Source organism: Lichenostomus cassidix, chromosome 10 (assembly GCF_008360975.1).
Source record: "Lichenostomus cassidix isolate B80296 chromosome 10, HeHo_3.0, whole genome shotgun sequence".
In the NCBI taxonomy this organism is placed as follows: Eukaryota; Metazoa; Chordata; class Aves; order Passeriformes; family Meliphagidae; genus Lichenostomus; species Lichenostomus cassidix.
In genome coordinates, this window is record NC_139491.1 from 12016670 (window position 1) to 12039957 (window position 23288).

General features: G+C 45.9%; 1 protein-coding gene and 1 long non-coding RNA gene across 4 annotated transcripts in view; both read right to left on the reverse strand.

Moving 5' to 3' along the window:
• ATOSA (atos homolog A) overlaps nucleotides 1-4052 on the reverse strand; it is a 46886-nt gene extending 42834 nt beyond the window's left edge. Inside the window, exon 1 of the mRNA XM_085070666.1 lies at nucleotides 3642-4052. Within this exon, the coding sequence (XP_084926792.1) occupies nucleotides 3642-3657 (16 nt within the window). The 5' untranslated portion in view covers nucleotides 3658-4052. The remainder of the gene's footprint in view (nucleotides 1-3641) is intronic.
• A 1560-nt stretch (nucleotides 4053-5612) lies between these two features.
• LOC146432752 (uncharacterized) lies at nucleotides 5613-14989 on the reverse strand. Of its 3 annotated transcripts, none has more exons than XR_014854313.1 (4): nucleotides 14705-14989; nucleotides 12104-12234; nucleotides 9135-9228; nucleotides 5613-6930 (listed from the first exon to the last, which is right to left on the reverse strand). It is a non-coding gene; the product is annotated as an uncharacterized LOC146432752 (long non-coding RNA). The 3 variants fall into 3 exon arrangements; XR_014854311.1 differs by lacking the exon at nucleotides 14705-14989 and adding an exon at nucleotides 14103-14198; XR_014854312.1 differs by lacking the exon at nucleotides 14705-14989 and adding an exon at nucleotides 12771-14084.
• Nucleotides 14990-23288: the final 8299 nt, after the last annotated feature.

Sequence of the window (23288 nt, forward strand, 5' to 3'; positions counted from 1 at the left end):
GCCTGTCTTCCTCCTTTAACTGATCATTCATGCAATGAGGGGGAGGGAGGAGGAAGGAGCAATAACTCTCAGCTATTTAGACTATAATAAGACTTTTGATGTCTTGTAACATTTTCACAGTAAAATATGACTATACTGTAGATTCATCTAAACCACAAGATTTTTTCCAGTTGTGCACCAAGTGTACTCTAAGAGTATATAACAAGCTTTCTGAGTTTGGCAGCAAGCTATCACCCTGACATTATGCAATGTTTTCATTAACGCTGATGGTGAAACTGTGTGTTTATACAGTTTAAGAACAAAGCTGAGCTGGAAGAGTTTGCAAGCACTCTGCTACGAAGTCTAACTCTGTCTTCCAAACTCAATAAACTGCCGAAGAGACCAGAAGTCATTAGAACGAAGTTCAATAGAAGCAAGAGCAAAGCTCTGTACTTGAGAAAAGAAACAGCAGTCCAAACATGCAGCACGAAGCAGCTGACTAGGCAGCTGTACTGCAGAAACCAAATCGTGATGATATCATGGATCAAAGCCAGGTAACCTGATATGTTGTTACTGCAGAAAGACAAAAAAAAAACAAAAAAAACAACCAAAACCAACCCAAAACCCAAACATCACTCCAAAAACACTGTACATGAGAAAGGGAGATAAATCATTCTTCTCCCTGGCACCAGTGAAGCCTCAGCTGAAGAAACATGACCGCTGTATTTTAAGATGCTTCAACGCTTCACCTGAAGAATGGCAGCACAGGGAAGGTAAAGCTGAGCAGCAGCTATCAGTATTGCAGTTCCTGCATTCCCTAGACCCAGTACAGAGAGTTCTGTTCCCTAGACCCAGTACTATCTGTTCTGGGAACTATGTGCTTAGAGCAACCACTGTCCTTCCACACTCACACCCCACCTGATGGCTACATCCTGAGTGATGCTCATGAAATACATCCTGGGAATGCCTCGTGGCTTTGCATGGCAAAGGAATAAGTCCACATTTTTACCAGCACTTTCAAAGCTCTCTTCCTGCTCTCCCTCACCCACAAAACTGCTCTGCAGGTTTGCTATGCAGAGCTCCATATTCTATCTCCTATCTCCTCTGTACTGCTCCCACATATTACATGTTTATAGCTGCAATTTTACAACCTTCCTTCCTGTAGAGACGAAGGTAAGTACCCTAGGGCCAAATTTCCATGTTTTCTTCATTTCTGTCCATCCCTCTCACCTTCTTGAACACTCTATGATGCTTCCCACTGATAAATAGTTTCCCATTTAGATCTCCTCTTTCTTCTCCTGCATCACATATTTTTGCTTGGGGTAACAAGAACCTTACTGGTAGTACAACAAAGGCTAAATCATGCCTCTCCCAATGTGCCTGGGCATTACAGTCTTCAATGTAGTGCTGAGCTTAATACTAACAACAAAAACTGCATCTCTGCTCCAAATTGATTCAGATATCATTATTTGTAAGAATGAAAAAACAAAACCCCAAAAACAAAGGAAAAACCCCCACAAAAACAAAAACCACACAGACAAAAAAAAAACCCCACCAACACATTGCAAGCCTGTTTAAAGTCTGCTTCTTTATGCTTTACTTAGAGTGTGAACTTCTCAGGATTTTGAGGCTCTGTAGAGAAGTGAAGCCTGCGGGAAGCTGAGTGGTCTGCTTCTCCTCTGCCCTTTGCTATTAATTTGTGACGATTGGAAGCAGGTGACTGCACACTTGACTGCCTGTGTCCTGTGGTACAGCTGCTCTGCAGAAAGCAGCACATGTAAACATTTGCATGATTCGTGCCTCCTAAGAGGCTCTGTGGGCTGCATGTGGCATTTAGGCAGCACTTTCACAACCCCCTTTGTGCACGGTGTTGCTCTATTATATTAGCACACAGTTAAGCTAGAGGGATTCACTAAAATGGCTGGAGATACTATCCAATGTTTGGTAGGATCCATGATTTATTTCAAGACTTTTGCTAATTATCTTAAAAGAATTTCAAGACTTAACTTCTGAAGGATTTTGCCCAGTTTGTGGTAAACACTTTACAGTGAATAAGAATCTCAATTTATTAACTCCCAGCTTGGGGTAAAAAAGAAAAAAAGCCCATAAAAAATATCCCAGCAACCTAATAACTTGCTTTCTGTACAAATTTGGTTCCCTCTACACCAGATTGGTTAAAAAAAGGCATCTGATCACTTATCATACAGCAAATGAAAACGTTTCCAATGCTATAACCCCTTCTACCTAAAAATTAAAGAAAGGAATACACAAAGGTCATGTAGATGTGGAACTGCTAGAGCAGAACATTTTAAAACTGCAAATATTGACTTGGGTTTTACCTGGCTATTTTGAAATATAATTTCACCCTGACAGTAAATAGTTTTCAAACTTCAAGGTCTGGTATCAAAATCTAAAGCAATTCTAAAAGCAACCAGTCTTGCTGCAGTAGATGGTGTGTAGGTTTAAGCAGTTAAGAAACAATGAGGAAAGCAATGAGAAAGGCCCATTTCAAAACCCTGGTACTTAAATCCCATTAATTTATGAGCGCTTCTATACTATCTGTATACCATAGTATGCCAAGGATTATACCATATAACCCTTGCAGCATACATAGACAAGAAATCCACCTAAGAGTGGTCATTTATGCAGTGTTGCTATTAGCAAACATGTCATTAACAAACCTAATTAAGATGTGTATGTCATGTAAGTGTTAGCATTTAATACATAAATACCTGAGCTATATAAAAGTGTGTCTCAAAACACCGAAGTGATTATAACAGAAACAGGATGTGTTTTTAAACTGAAAGCAACCAGTTAATCAATAGAATAATCAAAACTTTAAGAAACAAGGATTATTGGTTTTAATTAACATTCTGAATACTACAATAAGCACTTGTAAGATTTGCTTTAAAAAATAGTCTTGCTTTAACTAACACGAATCAATAATCACTGCTCCTGTGGATCAAAATAGAAGTCATGACATATTTCCAACTGTAGGGGCATCAGCAGCTGTTGCTATACGGCAAAAGAGCTCAAGTGTTATAAACATATACGTAGACTGCCGTCTTGATTTTTCTGTAAAACCAGATGTCAGTAATCCGATAAAATGTAACCAAATAATCGTGAAAAATTTCTATTTCACCATGCTTGTTATGAAATATCTCCATTATAACTGGGAAAAGAAGCACTGTCAGTTCATAAAACAACCCAGATGTAAGTTATGGTTATTTCCAGGGTGTTTTTCAGCTATATTTGGACATTTCTGTACATCTGCTGGCTTTGTCTGTCGATGCCCGCTTTGCCTTTGACCGACTCTCAGCACTGCAGGTCTGTGCTAAGGAGCCGGCCGTGTCTGACACACGAACTGCAGCATTCCCACAGCAAAAGCACTTCGCTACGGCGTTTGTCTCCCTTCCATCCAGCCAAGACAATGGGGAGCCGAAGGGCAGGCAGGACACGGGGCTGTAACCCCCTTCGCGGGCACCTTCCGCATCCCATGGCATTTCCCGAGTTGAGCCCCAGCACCTGGATTCCTTCCCAGCCCCCAAAATGACAGGGGAGGGGACAAGGAAATAGAGCGATAACATCGAAACAAAACACCGGGCTACTTCTAACCCTAGAGACAAAACAAACAAAAAGAAATGTACCGATAAGCCGTTTACCTCGTTCCGGCTTCATCTTCCCTGCTGCCTCAGCGAGGTCTGACAGGGCCGAGGTGCCGTGCGGCTGTCCCCGCGGAGCCGGGCTGTCGCTGCCCCGGGCGGCGGTGTCAGCGGCGCTCCGGGAGCGGGCACAGCCGGCGGGAGGCGCAGCCGGCGGGAGGGAGCCCCGCCGCTACGGCAGCTGGGCCCGCGGGCGGGCGGGCTGGCGGCGGCCGGCCGGGGGAGGCTGCGCGCCGGCGGCCTGTGCCCGCGCCCGGCCAGGGTGTCCTTCCGTGACACGGCGCCGCGCGGGGCTATTTATAACCTGCCGGGGAAAAAATCCCACAACAACAGACCTCGGCTCACCCCCGGCCGCGCCGGCTCTGAGTCACCGCGGCCCCGGGCGACGGCAGCCCCTGCTGGAGTCCCCTCCCTCCCTCTCTCCCGCCCGCCTGCCCCGAGGAAGGCAGCGAGCGGCCCCCCGCCCGCCCCGTCGGGGCCGCGGCCCCCGCCCCGTCACGGGCCGGCGGCTGGCGGCGGGGGGCTGCGCCGCACCTCCATCCCCGCCCCGCCGCTGCCGCCCGGGCTACCGGGCCGTGCCCCCGCGATGCGCCCCGGTCACACAGCCCGCCCCGCCCGCCGAGCGCTGCTCTCCATGGCTCTGCCTCCGGCCCTGCCTCCTCCTCCTCCTCCTCTCCGCTGACTAACTCCCCTCCTCTCCGCCGGGCACTCCCCGCCTCCCGCCGAGCGGGCCACACACATCACAGCCCGGCGGCGGGCAGAACGGGGCAGAGCGAGCCAGGGCAGGGCAGCTCGGCCGGGGGTACCGCCACGCTCGGCCGCCAACGCGGGGGGAAACGCGGCCACCGCCCGCCAGGACCGCGGGCCCGCTGGGCGCCCGCCCCGCGCCGCGCTCATCCCGCCCCCGGGCGGGCCCGGCCGGCCCGCGCCCGCCCCACGTGCCGCACGGCGCCCAATGCCCGCGCCGCCTCCCGCCCGCCCGCCCGCCGTCGAGCAGCTCGGTTGTCACGGCAACACAGCGCGGCCGCCGCACGGCTCGGCACGGTCCGGTCCCGCCCGGGAGCTGCTCGGGGACACCTCGTGCCCTGCGCTGCAAACGACGCCGCTGGGTTTATGGGTTCGCACAAACGGCATCGTCCCTTCGCCCCTAACACACACCCCCCCCACCCCGCCGACTGTTCTGGCAGTCAGGCTCCCGCCCCGGGGAGGGGAGCGGCCCCTCGCTCACTCACCCAGCTCCGACGGGGCTGGCGCGGCCGCTCACCCGCGCCTTTCCCGCAGTGCCGTCAGCCGCGGCCGGCCTTCCCTGTCCGCCCCGCACACGTTCCTCCCGCGCTGGCGCTCCGTGTGCTCCCAGGAGCCCGAGCCGTGACCGCCTGGGCTTAAGTGCACGTGCGAATGGCGGCCACGGCAGGTGTGAAGTGCCCGACGGGCGCTGCTGACCCCGCCCGGCACACCGCGCTGCGGGGCGGGGAGAAGCGCTCAGGGCGTCCCTGCCCGGGGGCAGCGCCGTGCTCGGCGCTCACTTCACGCTGATAACTACATTGTGCGGAGGAACAATGGAGTCAGCTGGGCTGCGGTTACACAACCGCCTCGATCCAGCAGAAATTCAGGTTTCCCTGACAGGGACGGGCCGGCGCCATCCCTCACGTCAGGCCTGCGGGGCTGCCGAGTGCGGGCTGCTTGCCCCGCCCGTGCCCCGAGCCCCCCGCGGCTAATGCACCGCGGAGATCGGGGGAACAAACCGCCTTGGCGATGGGGAGCCATCTTACACCAGGGGTACAGATCTAGGCCGGCTAAAGTGGCCTCTAGACAGCAGAAAGAACTGACTGAAAGGGGAAGCTGTACTGCAGAAGAGCTGGAATGTCAACGTGCAGCTCGCCTGGAGACTGCACCACGGGCGGGCCCGTGGACAGCTCGTTACTCGGATTTGGACTCGAGCATAAAGACAGATGAGACAATACAGTGCTTCTCGTGTTTTAATGTGGTCCCATAGTTGTGATGTGCACAGACATTGCCACATCTCCAGTAAGTACACTGGTAATTCCCTGCACTATGATTGCTTACAAACATCCTCATTTTATAACCTGAGCCCTATGGGAAGCACTCACTCCCTCGACAGGGTGGCTTATACATACAGAAGTCTCCTGATGCCTGCGCATGGCCTAGCCCAATCTCCATTCTTTCTAGTGTGCCAGGACCCCTGCAGATGTGTGTACATCTGGGCTCTGTGTAGCCACTCTTTTCTCACAGCTAGCTGAGCAGCCACTAAAGGTCTTGCAAAGAATGTAAAATTCCAGAACACCTCAGGTCTGTACTGTTTGGCTCGATGAACTGCACCTATTTCCCTCTCTCATTTATCAGTTGTGTATCATTACACTGGAAGGGTGCTTCACAGAATAAACTGTGCAGTAAACACCTCTCAATTCAGTCATGGGCAGGTAGGAGGTGCAGTGCTTTGATTTTACACTCATAAGTACATGAGTGTCACTTCTGTTGCTGTGTGACTGCTGCAGACGTGTTTGGTAATTACAGATCGCAGAGCTCTCTGCCGGATGCACTGTAATTGCCAATGTGGCAATCCAGAATTATAAAAGGAAGAATTTGACTGAGCAATAAATACTGTGGGTGCATGTATATGAAGTTCAGCGTGACTGCAGTGGGCATGATTCAGCCAACTGTCAGATCCTCCTAGTCATCCTAATGAAAAGTCACATCCTTTAGGACACTAATTGTTGCTGTAGGACACTGCAAATTAGTTTGTACCTTGTTCTAATATTGGTTTTACAGCCAAAACCAAATCTGCCTTTCTACTATTTAATTTTCAATCATAGCTATTTAGCCATTAGGCTTCACATAGTATTCTTTAATAGTTTTAAAAGTTTTAATCTCACTTTGGCACTTTTTATAAAACAGCTCATCAGACACAAATGGACCCAACTTCCAGGAAAATGCTCTCTCATTTCTCTTTTCCATTTTCTTAATTAATGAGCTAACCAGCTTACCATTACCTTGTAGTTCTTAGGAGTGCAAGCCCATGGGAAGTTAGTTGGCAGCCTGAAAACCACTTATTATTAAAAAAGTTTTAAGGCATATGACAGGAGAAAGCCACATCTGGTGTGCAGTCTTACTCTATGTGAACATGTAGGAGACTTCAGGTTCAGCTTCCCCTCTTAAATCAGTGTATTCCTGAGAGCCATGGGTATGTCTGAGATACATGCTTCAGGTCCTGCTTACTTCAGATGGAGAAGGACTGTTTCCCTTTTGACCACACAGACACATAACTGATCTGAAAAAAACCAGAACACACAATTGAAAATTATCAGAGCAATCTAATCATACAATATTCCATGTATAATAATAAAAGCAAATTAGCAATAAACATCCTGAACAAATTTGTCAATTTAGTTTGGGTAAAACAGCTAAAAATGTCCTTGAACTCATAATTTCCCTCCAAGTGACAAAAAAAATATAAGCACTTCATGAATCGACAGAAGAAATATGGGATAAGGGGCTTCAACCACAGGAATTCAGTTACACACACGCTTGGGAATCTTATGAGACCAGTGACAATACTGAAATGTATTTCTGACCTCAGAAGCTTAACATCAACTTAAAACATCCGAAAAGCACATGGTTGCATTACACATCACACAAAAGCAGGATTACCTTAGAAACACAAACAGAACTTTAACTGCTCTCTCACTGCCAAGTCTAGACCAGCACATACTTCTGGGAGCACAAGCAGGGACAAAACCAGGTTTCTTGCCCATTTCTGTCCCATGGTTGCTTAACCTCACTGCCTAAACAGGTGAGAGTTTAGGCTGCAGCTTCCATGTGGATAAAGTGGCTCTTGTGCATACAGTGCATGAGTTTTGGGTTTTGGTGGCAACCTCTTTCTTGGTGGAAACTTTAACAGAGCCCCCCTACCTCCTTTTCCTGAAATGTGCCAGACCTCTATTTCTCTTGTGAACAGTAACCACGTGTGAAACTTGTCTCAGACTGGCCATTGGATTTTAAAATGTCATCACTTGGGGCAGCATGACACAGTGGTGTTCCATAGATTTTATTCATACAGAAATTAAGTTTAAAAAAAGCCAAAAAAACAAGATAAATGTATTGCTATTTTCTTCAGCACTTCAGGCTTTTGGCACTGTCCCTGCAACCTGAAAGAGAGTGTATTTTAGGTTCCACCCCAAGTGTCTTGTCAGCTTTAGCTGTCAAAGAAGTGATGTCTGATGCAGCAGATCAAGATTCCTGTGATACCTGGAGACAAGTACTGCCTGTTAGGTGATGTAGCACAACTGCTTTTGACATGGCTGCCACCTCTGTGGTATCATGCCACCACACTTAGGAGAATATTATTGCAAAAGGATGAAGACAATCAGAAATAGACTGGAAGGTACAGTATGCAATGGAACAAATTTGGAGTGTGCTAAAAAAACCCATGAAGAACCAACTATCACTTAATTGTCACCAGCAGTAACCACTTTGTAAAGAAATGAGTTATGTGCTTATAGGAATGTATTAGTTCACAAAAACTAATAGATTCCTACAAGCTGTTACTGAAACTGAATTATAAACCCCTATCTTATACAGATTAGTGGATCTAGTTGAATGAAAAAGAGTTTGTCATTATTCTTTCTCAAGACACCTATAACCCCAACAGCAAGGATAGCCTGAGACAGTTGTCCTCTCTATGTCTGCCTACCTTTGTGTTGTGCTGTTGGCTTCAGCTTCCAGCCCTTATGAGTACATATTTTAGCCCCACTGATCTCTTTTCAACAGCTTGATTTAAGTGTTTGAATAGCATCAACCCAATAAGATTTAAAAATACATTAGAAACACCCAAACTGTCTTTCCCATCCTTGTAGATTTCAGGTAACCTGGCTCATTATGTCACACAGAGACACACCAGTGGCATTAAGGCAGTGCTTTCAGAGCTCATCTTGCTTTGTTCCCCACTGCTCTCAGAGGCAGGAAGACCTTTTCAGTGGGTGCTGCGGAGGAAGTTTTGTTCTGTACCCCTCTCCAGCCCATGCAGAAGTTCCTCCCCAAAGCTCCTCCCCAGCATCCTTTCGAATAGCCCTTAGGCCTCTGTTATGTTTGTGGCTTGCCTCAGGATCAAAGAGTATTCTAATCTTTTCGTTTTGAATCCCCAAACACACTCATACAATAATGTCTGTCAAGATGTTGACAGACATTACAATAACTCATGTTCTAGAGTACTACATGAGTGTTCTGTGCAGGGAAATTTGAACCTTCAACCCAGGATGTCCAATATGCCTGTAACAATACCAGGCATTTAAATAAAACAGCCTGATTTTCAAAGGAAAACTCGCCTCCAGCTCAAATTGACTTCAGCAGAATTTGTCACTCCTGCAGTGTATTTAAAAACCAGTCCACCTCTACTCAGGTTCCTAATTATGGAATTAGGCACCTAATTTTAGATACTTATTTTTGGAACTTTTGACCCATGGGCTTGATTCTCACCTTGTTACATCAGCTCTCCCTGGTGCAAATGCATCAATTAAGAAAATGGAGTTACTTCTACAGGAAGCCTGTCCCATGTCTGGAAAATCAGGATCTGTGACACAGTAGCAACAGCAACATTTTAGTTTTCTTTCTTAGACATACACAAATTGTGATCATAGTGTTAAATGTTTTGAAGAAAGTGAACAAACATAGAAAGTGTAAACCAACAGGTGCTCTACTGTTAGACTTTGTTGTTTTCTAACTTACAGGGATTTTTTATTTCCATGCTGTTCCTACCAAAATCCTCCATTGCTTAATTTCACTACTAATTGTCCCTTTCAAAGCAAAAACATATAGCTATTATCATGTTATTACCTGCTAAATTCACTTTTTGAAATCAGTAAAATGACATCTTGGGTTGTTTGGTTTTTTTCCTCTGTGTGTTCTCTCAAATTCCTTTATTTTCCAAGTAGTATTTTCTCATTGGAGACACAGCCAAGACTAAATTAAGGAGGAACTAGGAGAACAATAGAGAAGTAATTGCACTCCTCGCAGAAGGAAAGCTTATTCTCCCTACCAGAAATGATTTCCTGGACTCAAGACTTTGCTACTAAACCTTGTTTACATACAGAAGATTCCTTTAGTTGGAAACAACCTGGTGGATGTCCTGTGCTGCTCCTCGAGTTTCCCATGTCACACGGGTTGCCATGTGCCTTCTTTACTCTTCTGGCAGCAGCAGCAGGAGCTTAGCACCTCTCCGGATGGAATCTCTTGTGCCAGTCTTGCAGAGGCTGAGGTCTAGCAGTCAGTCAGGCCTTCTTGCCAACAGAAACTGAGCCCTTCCTGCATGTCTGTAATTCACCCTGGGAAAAGTAACTTGCATCATCTCTCCTCTATTTGGAGCAACTCCTAAACTGATATTTCATAAACTTTGCATGCTTCTTTAGTAGCTGATCTGTGATGTGTAATTAGACACCAGCTCCAAATGAGAATAGTGCAGTCTCATCTGAAGTGGTGACTGGTAGCAATGGAAATACAGAAATCTGATGGTAAAAACAAAGAAAGGTTCTGCTTTACAAAAATACTAACAACCCATTCTTTTTAAATGTCAATCTAAGCAGACACCTACTCAGTGAGATCATTAAGTTTAATTGCATCAGCACTTGACTAATCAGGCAATAATGCACTGAAAAGTAAATGATTGACTTGTGAATAGTTCATCAATCTCTAAAAGAGGGGAAAATTATTCTCTTTTACACAGAAGATCTTTTCTGTGGCTGAAATACTCATTCCAGGCTGAAAGCAGGTTTTTGAAATATTTTTTCAAAATTTTTTCAAGGGGATTGGGCAAGTTCACTGATGAATGCTAATGTTATACAATGTTTACCTAGGACTAAGCTTGATGGAAATATTAATCAGAAAATATATAGGTTTTCCATATTAAAGTTGAAGTTTTTGTAGCAACAGCAAGCCCTGACCATAAGCTGGAGATGTACGTTTGCCAAGAAAAACAGCAAGATATTGCCAGCAGCAGGTTTGGGGGAAAATGGAAGCACAAGAACAGTTTTCAGTCTAGGTCATCTCTCTCCCCTCATCACTCTGTTTACTTATGAGCAGGTACATCCAGGAGCTGTACCCCAGTTACTCAATGCAGTGATCTGTCAGGAATCCAGGCACCCCATCTGCATTATTTTCACTAATTTCAGTGGAAAGTGAGTGCATAACACTTGGAAGGAGGCGATTGGAGTTTTGCAATGCTGTTTTCCTATTGTTAATTACTTGATCTATCTTGCAATAATTTCCAACACAGTTGTGCAGAAGTAATTGCCCCAAATTAATTGCTGGTGTAACACCATCTGGTAGGAGTTCACGAAGTTCAGCTCCTGGTGCCTCTGCCAGCCCTGTTTACTTTCCCTCTCCTACTGCAGCAGCTGGGTGATGGTTTTGCACTGCAGCGATGTGGTGGCACATCCCAGGCCGCTTCTCCCTCTCAGGCAGCTCCCTCATTTACAGCAGGGCTCAGGCTCACAGCCTTTGCTCTCAGATGCTTCCCCTGCTACTGGAGCTTGTACCACAAGTACTGTTCATGGAGTTTCTCTCCAGGGCTCTCTGCAGAGTTGCCATCCTGGTCAGCCTGTCAGGAAGGCCTTTGGACTTGCCATCTTCAGGCAATGCTCATCCTGTGTCCCAGCAGTACCCATTTTGTAGGGGAGGCCAGCAGAGAGGCAGGGCCAGCAGCCGTCCAAAGGGCCAGCTTGTCATACATCTCACCCTGCAGCAAAGCTGTGGCACCAGGGACAAAACCAACGCAGTGAGCACGTGCACAACATACTAAAAGATTGCTACAGCTACGCTGCTGTGTGTTGAAATTACACACAACTTTCCATGGGCACTGTAAATGAAAAGCATAATTCATTTATGTTGAGAAGCAATTACCTTGCTGGAACAACAAGTCCAACCCATAAGTTCCACCCAAGCTAAATTAAGGCCACAACTCCTACAAGACTTATGAGAGTAGGGCAGGGAAGTAGCACGTTGTTAAATACAAGGCAATATTTAATGTGACCCCATGCCAGGTTTACAAGAGAAGTTGTGTATCATTTACTAAAGCAGTCAGTGGGTTGAGGCTTATTAGGTAAATGTCAGAGCTATGGAAAACTGCCATGGCCTTGTTCTAAAAATTTTAATTACATAGTTATTAGCCATAGTCCATTTCATATATTCATGGTCATTTAGTGGCCTATACTACGTGTCAGTAGTAAAGGCTGAATGGAAATGGCACTGAACAGAATGTGTTGCACATAGTCATCAGGACTGATTTTTTTCAACACAGAAATGTGAGATATACCCAGATTCAGGTTTAATTGGTTTCACATTTTTGTGGGTTTATTTTTATTCTTTTTTTTTTTTTTTTACATAAAAATGTTCCCAAAAACTCCACTCATGAGCTGCTGCCCTGTAATTCTATGAAGAACACTGTGACTCACCTCACTTGTCGGCAAGGTCAGTTATATCAGTCCTGGGCCCAGCTTCACTCTCTTCATTCATCAAATTCCCCTGATACACACAAAGCCTATGTCTCTCACCCCAAGCACAGTGTTTGTAAGCTTTACGGTACCTAAAACAAAACAAATACTCTTTTCAGGAGTTTGACATCCTCAAAGTGAGAGCGTAATAGCAACTATAGCAAAAAAATGAGCATTAGGGCTGAACACTGAAAGTCCTGATTGTGCTTCACTGTGTATGAATAAATAAATAAATAAATAAATAAACCCATAATAGAAATAGATAGATAGATGATAGATAGATAGATAGATAGATAGATAGATAGATAGATAGACAGACAAATAAATAATATCTCTGTGCCTGTCAGATGTTATCAGTGGTTAAATCCTTGGCCATACACAAAGGTCAACTCCCAGTCATACAGAAGCATTTAGAATTTCATCTCAGGCTTTGCTGGGTAGAACTTTCCTACTTTCACACCAGGTCAATTATAATTTTAATCCTTACAGTTGATTTATTCTCATGTTGCATAATATTATTTGAAGGGGAAGGGAAGTTTACATTCATTCAAGGATCTCAAAGGCAATAAAGTACAGTATGTATGCTAAAATAACAAACAAAATTGCAGAAAGTTATTAAATTGCTCACCTTTGGATGTCAATTAGGACTTGAAAACTAGAGAGATTGGTGTACACATTTATAGCAAAGTCAATATTTCCTTGATTAGGCTGGATATTTTTTTCAAACTAACAATACAGTAGGAATATTGTAGCTGTATCTGTGCTCATATTGCTTTTGGCCCCTTCTGAATTTCTTGGTTAATTTCTTGGTTAATATTTCCCCTTTAGGTTGTTTAACTGAGTTTCTTTCTTTGCACAAAACAAGCAGCTTCCCTGCCTGGAAAACACAGAGCCCGATTGTTCTTACACCAGTGCAAATCAGCAGTGATGCCACCAGTCTATAGAATTACATAAATGTAAAGATGATGTCAGAGAGATAGTAATCAAGGCCCTTGTTTCAAAGTTAATTGTTTTTGCTTAAAAAAAAAAGAAAGATGAGTACAGAGCACATTTGTTCTCCTTCTCAACTGAAATGTCAAAGAATCACTGCAGTTTTGGCATCTGATCTGTGTGGGATTTGCACACACGGATCACATTTCAAAAGCAGGGCTCTAGTCACAACCCACCATGCTAAGGGTCCATTTTCTTGATCCAGTTTGAAGGGTGGGGAGGATTTTGCTGCTCTTCATTCACTGTCATTGAGACTGCTTTCTCCACTGTCCAGAGTCAGTAGCAAAATGCTATCAGCTGTCAGCAACAGAGCTCCAGCAAGGAATACATGGCCCGTTCAAAGCCATTGTCCAGCTTTGATTCACCAAGGCACTCTGCACATTTAATGCTTCAGATTTTTCCTTGGCAAGTGAAAGAACACCGTAAGACTTGCAATCTTTTCCCCTCTTTAAATACATAGGTCTATTGCTTGTGAAAAGGACCAAGCAGGGATTCTGGTTTGCCTTAGGAGGCTGCTATAGGTCACAGCATCTTTAGGGCTGCCCTGACTTACAGCAGGTACCTTTCTGCCATAAATCATGTAAAGTTGTTTTCCCTCTGCATCCTCTGTGTCTCTGGTCACTGTAGCAAAGAATTTAGTCACTGTTTTGCTATCAGCCTTCTGGATTCACCTCCCTTATGCTTAAAAATCTGGAAGTCAGCTCCTCATTGCAGTGGAGCAGGTGGCAGCTGTCCTTGCCAAAGCACATTCAGCCATGCGTGGCAGAGGTGGGTGGCAGCTCAGGCACAGAGGCTGCTGCCAAGGCACCTGTGAAATGCCACCAGCACTGTGCCACGCACACCCTGAGTGCCACCCAGCTCTGCTGAACCCGAGTGCTGCCCAGGAGTGCTGGGCTTAGCCTGCCCCGTGGGATTTCCCCTGCTGATAACAGAGCCCTGCAGCTGCACAATGGGCACCCAAAGGCTTTACCTGGCAGCAGTTCCAGGTGCTTGTATAACTCTGTCTCGACAATGCTTGCAGGGCATTAGCAGGGATTAAGCCTCTGCTCATTACACAAGTCAGAGCCACATGATCTGATTGACATACCCTGTCCCTCCATCAGCTTTCATTTGAAACTTCTGTTGGAGTGGTTTAGAAAGGACATTCACAGAAAAAGGACATCCTTTAGAAAGGACACAAATTGAGGAGTTTGCCTGTTTTGCATCATTACTCAAACACCAAAAGTACTCGGGGTGCTGATCAGTTCTTAACATTCTGATCTAGCAGAGCAGTAGCTTGAAATTTATTTATATAATAAAGCACTTGAGCTGCCACAGTGTGAGAAGAAGCTACAGCATTTGTTGAAGAGAAAACATAGAGATTTCCTCACACTTCTCCAGGGTGAGGGAAGATATATTTTCAATAGTATAGTTACAAGGAGAAAAATGGACAAACCAGAGGTGACAAAACCAAGGGGAAAACACCCTAAATTACAGATGAGAAGAAGCTGCTGAATATAGACACAAGAGCAAGACTCATCAGCTCTCACCAGACAGTGGTGGTCCCCAGTGGCCCCCAAATTCTGTTCTTACCCACAGTTGCTAGGAATTGCCAGTGCAGCAGTGCCAGCACTGCCCTCAGAGCTGTGGAGCTGGAGAATCTCGGGGAGGCAGGAGAGATTTCTTCTCTCTTTCGGTGGAAGCCAAACAGCATTTCATCCTCCTCAAGAATTTGTGTGGAACACCAGGCCACATCCCATGCCAGCCCTCATAAAGCCTGTCTTTGCTGAAACAGAGGAAAACACGACTGAACATCTGCCTAGCACATGTAGGAGCTACAGCTCTAGAGGGTCCTGGAGGATGTACAAACAGAGCTTGGTTGCACACTTCCTCCACCTTTGTCTCCCCCCAGCAGGCAGTGAGCACTCCCACCCCAGCTGACCCCCTCCCTTTGCCCAGGACAGTCCTGGGGTGACAATGACAGCACATTGAGGTTCCATTCCAGAGAACTTCATGGAGGCTGAATTCCCAGAGGAGATCTCTGCCAGGTGTGGAACACTGGCTGCTTTATGCACAGGGGTGAGAAAGGCAGTATTTACCTACTGAGGTAGCTGGAGTTTAATTATTTATTTTTCGTAGCACATAGAGTCTCTGTTGAGTAATGAGACTCCATTGTGTGCCAACTGCAGCAGACATAGAAGAGGAAATATTATTTCCATAAAGAGGTTGTATCCTGGAAAGCCAGGGCACAAACATACACAGAGAAAGGAGTTGCCTATTGTCATATTTTAAACAAACAAACAAACAAACAAACAAACTCATTCATTTATTAATTGCTATTATTACTTTTTCACGTACTTTAGAGATTTGTTAAGACTCATTTTCATTGTAAAAAATTTATTAAACAGTAAACATTAAAAATGCCAGAGTAGCTATGGTTCTTGATATTTACTATGTGGTAGTTTAAGTATTGTCATTGAAAGAAGACAAAAATAGGAAAAAACATTAAGTTTAGTCAGAATATAACGTTCAGAGCTATAGGCAGGAAATAAAGATTCACAGCAACTACCTATTGAAGAGCTTCATATTTTCAGCTTCATATTTTCAGTCATTTGCATTTTATCTGGGAGGTAGTTTGAAGCAGCACTTTTTCACTCACTTTGAGCATCTGTTTTTGTAGACATTACAGGATACATGTATTCGAATGCATGAAAAGGCAGAGGTTAAAAATACCTAAAATACCTGTGTTAGCTGTACTGAAATCAGTGAACCTGAAGGAAAATGTGTGTTGCTTGCAATACTCTGTCCTGAACGGCACTTTCAACATGTTTAAATGCAGAAGCACAATTAGAGGGTTTTAAAAAAGCTCCACCCTGCCCTAACCTCGCCCATGCTGGCCTCACTCGATGGCTTCTTCTTGGCAGCAGTTCCCTTGTCTCCACTTAACTGCAGCTGCCTCTGAGGTCAGATCCACATTCTTCTCAACCTAGTGAAGAAAATTTGAAATAAGAGAGCAGTGTAAGAGTACAGCTCGCTAACTCACCAAAGATCAGAAAAACTGAAAAGGGAGTAGCAAATGCCATGAGAAACAATGAGGAATAAAAAATAGATTATGGAGAAACAGCCCTTTTCCTGTTGCTGCTCTGAAGACACACAGTCTTCAGAGTCTTCCCTTGTTTTTGCACTAAAATGCCTAAAAAACTCTGTCTTTTCCATCTTTTCAAGTTTGGATTTGTCATCAGGCGTTAGCAGATTACATGGACCACAAGTCCAAACAGCCTCTTTGGGTTTATATACATTAATTGATCCTGCTGTCAGCCTGAGGGAGATGCATCACCACCAGGATAATATATAAAGCTAAGTGCTGTCTTGCAAGGGAGTGTAGAATAATATTCTGATTTTTATAGCACCTTTTCCCTAAAGCCCTCAAGGCATTTTACAAGGAAGATTGAATTAAGCTTGTCAGCACTCTGTATGGGAAGTGAATATTTCTTTTCTATGTTGGAGAAGGGAAACTGAGGCATTAATATTAAGTCCCCAGCAAAGGATTTAGCTGCATGCTTTCCAGCCCTTTAAACTTCTCACATGATTTAATTATGCACACACTCAAGTGTTTTGCTGGAATAGTGCCTAAGAAAAATGCTACAACCACACTGCCAATTCAGACTGCAGCTGGGAAAACACCATGGGATCCCCGTCACTCATCCTGTAACAAGAACTTTTGTTTTTTTAAATCTGCTGTTTTTCCTAAAATTAAGATCACATCTTTCAAGTCCCACCTGCATGTGCCTGAGCCTGGGTGAGTCCTGGGACATGACATCCCAGGAGACCATTTTGTCTCAAACCTACTCTTTGGTGTCTCTTCAATCCTGCTTTTCCCAGGCCTGCCTTACCTCTGATCAAACAGATGTGTCTTTCCATCTCCAGTTTGGCTGTTGAAGGGACAAACAAGACTTCAGGTCCTACCTAGGGCTGGTACTCAGCTGGAGAGCCTGTGGCATCTCCTTGAGGAGCAACATCCCCACCCTGTGCCCATCCACACAGTGCTTCAGGGCTGAAATCCTTAAAAAACTGGCAGCAAAACTACATCAAGTACCATATCTACTCTGTCCTCACTTCCCTAAAGGGTCTGATGGTTAATGGCAGGAGCCTGGTGGGATTGTGGAGAGGCAGAGTTTACAGCTGTACATTCATTTCAGATGCTCTCATTCTCTTCATCATCATGTCATTGACCACGCTAAGAGCCAAATAAAGTGAACTTGTTTCTGTCCCTTATTGCACATGACTTCCTGCAATTTAGTGTTTGCCAAGTGAGGCACAATGTAAAAAAATTAGTGGAACATAAGAAAGGAGCAATCTAAAGCACTTCTAAGGTCAAGTGCTTTGAAAAAGCAGGGCTGTATAACTCTTCAGGGATTTTAAATCTGGTTTTAATGCATATCCTCATACCAATGACCCTATATAAGAAAGCCTGACATCAAAACAACCCTTTTAAATTAATATATAGATAATACATCATTACTAACATTGTATACACTCTAATTAAAGAGATAAGGAACATATAATTTCTGTTAGAGGTGAAAGAGCTAATTACTCTAGGTAGGCCTCCTTCAGAAGCCAGTGACACTGAAAAAGCTGCCAACACCCAGCTGATGCAAAGCCCACTGAAGTTAGTTAAAAGACTGATGGATCACAGTCAGCCTTGCTCTGGCCACTAATTTCTCCCCCCAGAGGTACATGGAAACCTCCATCAACCTGAGAAAACTATTATTAACCCAAAATGTTAATATCGCTCAGGAAACTTGGGGACCACACTTTTCTACAAAAATCCTTATACCTTTCCCTCTCAGGTTGTGTGGGCAGAGCAGTACAGACAGGGTGCCCAGGGCTGCTCCCCAGCCCCTGGAGCAGTGTGTGCACCCCAGGGTGGCTGTGCACTCCCAGCATGGGAACTGCCCCTTCCCAAGCTGCTGAGCTCAGCTCTGGGAATGGCTGGTGTTTTCCAAAGCACATCACAACTGCTCATTTTCTATTTTCAGTGACTGCTAAAAATATGACAAATTTTCTCTTATTCTTACAAGTCCAGCAACCACATAGTGTTTCACTCACCATAAAGAGTAAAAAAAAAGTCCAATACAGGATTTAAATTAGATCCAGGAAACCTCTGCTGCCTTTTCCTGTATAAAAGATGATTTTAAAATAAAAAAAACAGTTTGAATGTGGCTTTACAGTCCCAAACTGCAGCCCTAGATCTGTCATTAGAGGTGTCAAATTTCATGGAGGGAAATTAAAGGGGAATTACTGAAGTTATTTGTATGTTAGTAATATGCCTAGATGGAGCCAGGATTTTCCCAGATGGGTGGAAGTGAAAGGGTTGCAGTGAGCAGGAGGACTCCCTGTGGGCAGAGCTCTCCCCTTGCCCAGCAGGGAGAACCAGCCTCAGCAGCACAGCCCTGTGTGGTGTCCAGCCAAGGGAGACACCATGGGGCACTAAGTTCTGCTGGCTGGGTGCTTCTACACCATCTTCCTTTTCATATTTAATTTCTTTTTGTTGGTGATGTATGAGCATTTTTCTCAGATGAAGCTAGAAGGTGGTCAGTGGGCTGGGGAAGCTTCAAGACTTCACCCTCCCACTACATTGGCAAACTCCTTCTCAGGTCGCTCAGCAAAAAATCTGCTTTGCCAAAATAGATCATGCCTCACCTCTAATTTGAGCAACTAGGGATTCTGCAAACTTACACTTGCTCAACCCAAGCCTGAGATAACACTGCAGCCTGTTCTGCCTGCTTTTGTGCTCCTGCAAATGGTTTAATATTTTGCCAATGCAGTAAATCAGAAAACCTTCCTATTGTGCGTGTTCATCCAAACTGGTGCTCACCTGACAGCAGCTCTTGTTCTCATTCTTAGACCTTTGCAAACCAATGATTGGCTTGGAATGTTTTTCCAATACACTCTTAGATATTTTAATTACTTTATTTGATACTAAATCTGTTTTACTAGTGATTGGAAAAGAAGAATTAAGCATCAGTATCCAAAATCCATATTAAAATTGCAACCTTCCTTGTAGTAGCTGAAGCATTTGGAGACAACTGAAGGTTTTCAGAGCCTGCATAGCAGCATGTGCTTGTTCCTACATGGAATTTCCCTAATTCCTCAATCAATTACCTGGAAAAAGCGGCCATTTTAATCAAAACCCTAAGGGTAGATGAAATCATGAGAAAACACGAGCTTTATTGCAATGGATATTGACTGTAACTCATTAAGATGTTAAAGTATTGACATCCCGTTTGATGAGAAAAATGTCTGATAGCGAGTGTACATAACTGTGGTGCAGAGAATGCCAGCATCAACACATCATAATGAGTAACTAATGATGTCTGTGGCCTAACGAGGTGATTAAAGCAGTATCCTTTGATCTATGTCACTGACTTGATTTAATGCCAGGCCGAGATTGAATCTCTGTGCACCACTGGGGAGATTCGAGTAATTTGAGTAATTCACTCACCTTGTCCCTGCATCACCAGGGATGTTTGTGATGAACACAGTGGCTTCTGTAGCTAAGTCACTGCAGGCAGCACACACTGCTGGGGAAGAGGCCACTGCTCCCTGCCTCTGGCAGCCCCTTGCAGGAGGGCAGGGGTCTCACACAGCCTCCTGCCAGGGCTGTGCAGCTTGCTCTTGCCTCACAGTGCCCTCACACCACTGGCAAATTTTGGGAGCAAAGCTCAGTTAAGATGCTTTTCTACCTTTCACCCAAGCACAGCAGGCAAGGGTCACACTGTGCAGAAACCCAGGGCTTTCTGCCAGGCACATGCTAAGCATCCTGTTCAAATCCCTGTGCTTGTCCAGCAGGACAAAAGCTTGAGCACCTGTTTTTTGGGACAGCAGAGTGCCAGGAGCCCAAGCTGCAGGTGACACCAGTGGTATAAAACCTTTGCCCAGGTTCACAAAGTGGTGTAGCCTGGCCACCAGCTTAGAGCCTGTTTCAAACTGTGAAAAACCTTCTCACCGTAGCAGGGGAAGGGCTTGTTGACCCTGTCACATACACCATAGCAGCTCTTTCAAACAGCCTCTCCTACCTGTACAGACACACCTTGGCTGAGCAGTGCTGCCCTGGGGAGGGAGTTGTTACGTTTGGGGTTGTATTTTCTTCATGAGGACACACCAAAAAAAAAAAAAAAAACCAACCAAACAAAAAAACCCACCAAAACATGGCCACCCTTAGCCAGGCCAAAGGTTCATTTGTGTGACAGGGAGGAGACTGGGTGGGCATGTGGAGTTGGCACTCCTTGGTACTTTCCCCACTGCCAACCACTTTCAGTTGATAATCTCAGCTGTGTGAGGTTTAGCAGCCACTGTGGATTCATCTACACTAAGTGCTTATACTTTACATTGCAGTACTTCTTCCTAATGAAGCCAGTAACAGGGATTAATTTTCCCTCCCAATCATCTTTAACCTTAAGCAATAATTAGTACCAAAATCATAACTGAGACTTAAATTCTGGGCACCTCCCTTGGGCAGGAAATTATTTTGCTTGATAAATAGACCATTTTTTACAAAGGGCTTTTTCCTGTACATAAATAACTGTGCTGGCTCCCAGCTGCAAGGGCTGATACTGCCACCCCCAACCCAGCAGGGACTATCACAGGGGAGAATAATGGCCCCCCTGCCCCAGCATGGGGACTGGGCACTGTGCAGCTTCCTCTCCCCCCAGCAGTGCCCCAAAAGGAAGAAAATTGTCCAGGACTTGTCTAGGTACTGCTCCAGTGTGCAGGGAGCCCCAGCACAGCCACCCCTCCGTAGCTGCTGGGTCCTCCCTGTCCCTGCCATGGTGACAGGCCCAGCTGCAGCCCCAGCAGCACATCCCTGCAGCTCTGTCCCTGCCTCATTACCCACCTCCCCTCCATGGCCCTGCTCGAGGCTTTCAGCACTTATTGGTAATTTATAACTTTGACAGCAGCACTGCCCTATCCCACACAGGGCACCTGAGCCATGACACACCTCCTCCCCCACACAAACACAAAACCCTAAAGAGATCAAACCTGAGCACAAAGCAGCCCATATTTCCTCCCAAACATACCAGATCTTCCCATATCAGCAGACAGCTTCCCAGCTCCTCTGGCTGGGAAGGAAGGGCCAGCTCAGGCAGCCTTTATTGCCCTGGGTTAGCCCCATGCTAACAGGCTGCAGCTGCTGCATTACCTGTGCTGCCCCTGCTGCCACTCAGGCTGGCCTCATGCCACACAGGGTGGCTGAAGGCATCATCCAGCTGCTGCTGCTTCTTCATCCCTGGAAGGGTCTATGTCCAACTGAGGCAGGAGCTCTCCCTGTTCTGGGGAGATGGTTTGCACTGCTCTGCTCACCCTGCTTTCTGTCAGTGCTCAGAAAATAAAGTTTGGGAAGGTCATTTTGGTGTTTGGTTTGTGGGCTTCTGTGCTAAGCCTGGCTAGCTCACCTGAGCATGCTGACATGAATGGTGCACACCCCAGCGTCAAATAGAGCTCCACTATAAACATGCATTTCTGATTTGATGTAACTGGGAAGCTGTGCAGGCTCCTGGGCACCCCAGCTGTCCCTTCTTGTGACTGGCCTGTCCCTACAGCATGGGCTGGTGGCCAGGGGTGCCCAAGGACATGGGGCAGGGAGCCACTGTATGGGATGAGTGCATACCAGGGGCACTCTCCTTTGCAGAGGTTAGTGACCAAAGTGACTCATGTGAGAAGGAAATAAGGGATGGGAGGTGTGGATAGAGGTACAGCAGAGACCTGCTGTGGCTGTGACAGGCTCTGCTCACACACTGCCCTTTGTCATCCCCTGACCTGTGGGATGAGAACCTGGGAAACAGTCCCACATCTGCCTGAGGTACTTCAGCCCTTGTGGCATCTCCAGATTATTTTTCTTGGAAAAAGCATTTTGCTGTGTCCCCTTCTCTGCCAGGAGAGGATGAACACAGCTGGAGCTCTCAGCTTGCAGCCTGGCCAGCACCATCCCATGGAGAGACTGACCTGAGCCAGTGCTGAGTTATCCCAGGCCTGGCAGGTATGATGCTGCAGCTGAGCAAATTCCAGAGACATTCCTTCTGGGGATGGAGGACATTTCTGACTTCCTATCTCCCCTTTGCCTTTGTGCTTGCCCTGGACAGGGTGATGCCTTGGTTTCTGACATGGTCTTGGGATACCAAGCCCAGGGGGAGGCCTCTGAAGGGATGCACTTGGTGCCTCTCTCAGCTTAGCAGTAAAAAGAAATTGCACATCAGGGCACAGGCTGCAGGCGCTTCCAGAGATAAAATATTGTCAGCAGAGTCCAGACCATCCATCAGAATAAATGTAGCTGATGCCATGATTTATGGGACAACGATGAAGGTTTAATCCTCCTCTCAGCAGTGCAACCTGATTTGCCACAAAACCCTGTTAAATTTTGTGGCACACGCTTCATCACTTCATTAGGAGATAGAGAGAAAACGGTTCAATGCATTCCTGAATCTTTTATGGCTGGGACTCTCCTCCCACCACTCCCGAGTGATGGGTAATCTTTCTGATCAGATCCCCAGGAAAAGACCCCGTGGGATTACAGAGAGCGAAGGCATTAACAACAGTGACAGGAAAGGAATACAATATCCCTTTAAACAATTAAATATTGATCCTGCAGGCCTGGGGTGGACTCCATCACACAAAAGGAAACACCTCTGTGAATTAGTTTGGTGACATCCATACCCTTAGATGATATAAAGGAAACCAAGATTATTTGCTTCACTTATTTTCTTAATGTTTTTTCCCTCAATTAGAGAAATGCATCTGGTATGAACTGGACTAACCTCTCAGACACTTGGTGCTTGTTTTTCCGGAGCCCACCATGATGGGATGGGATGGGATGGGATAGGATGGGATGGGTTGGGTTGGGGAGCCTGGGGCACTGCAGGCAGATGGGGAGTGCTTGCTGGAGGTGGGGGCTGCAGACCTGCGTGGATGGAGGGAAGAACACACAGTGCTGGGAAGCCCGAGGTGTCCCTTTGTGGGTTCCTCCCCACTTCCCCCACCCCTGGATGTCCCTCCCAGGACTCCACCGACGCTGCCCCTCCCATGGCAGAGCTGGGGCTGCCCATGGGGCTCAGGTGTCCCCCTTGGCTCAGCCCACTGCCTTGTGCACACGGAGAAACAAAAGAAGGCAAGAAATGTC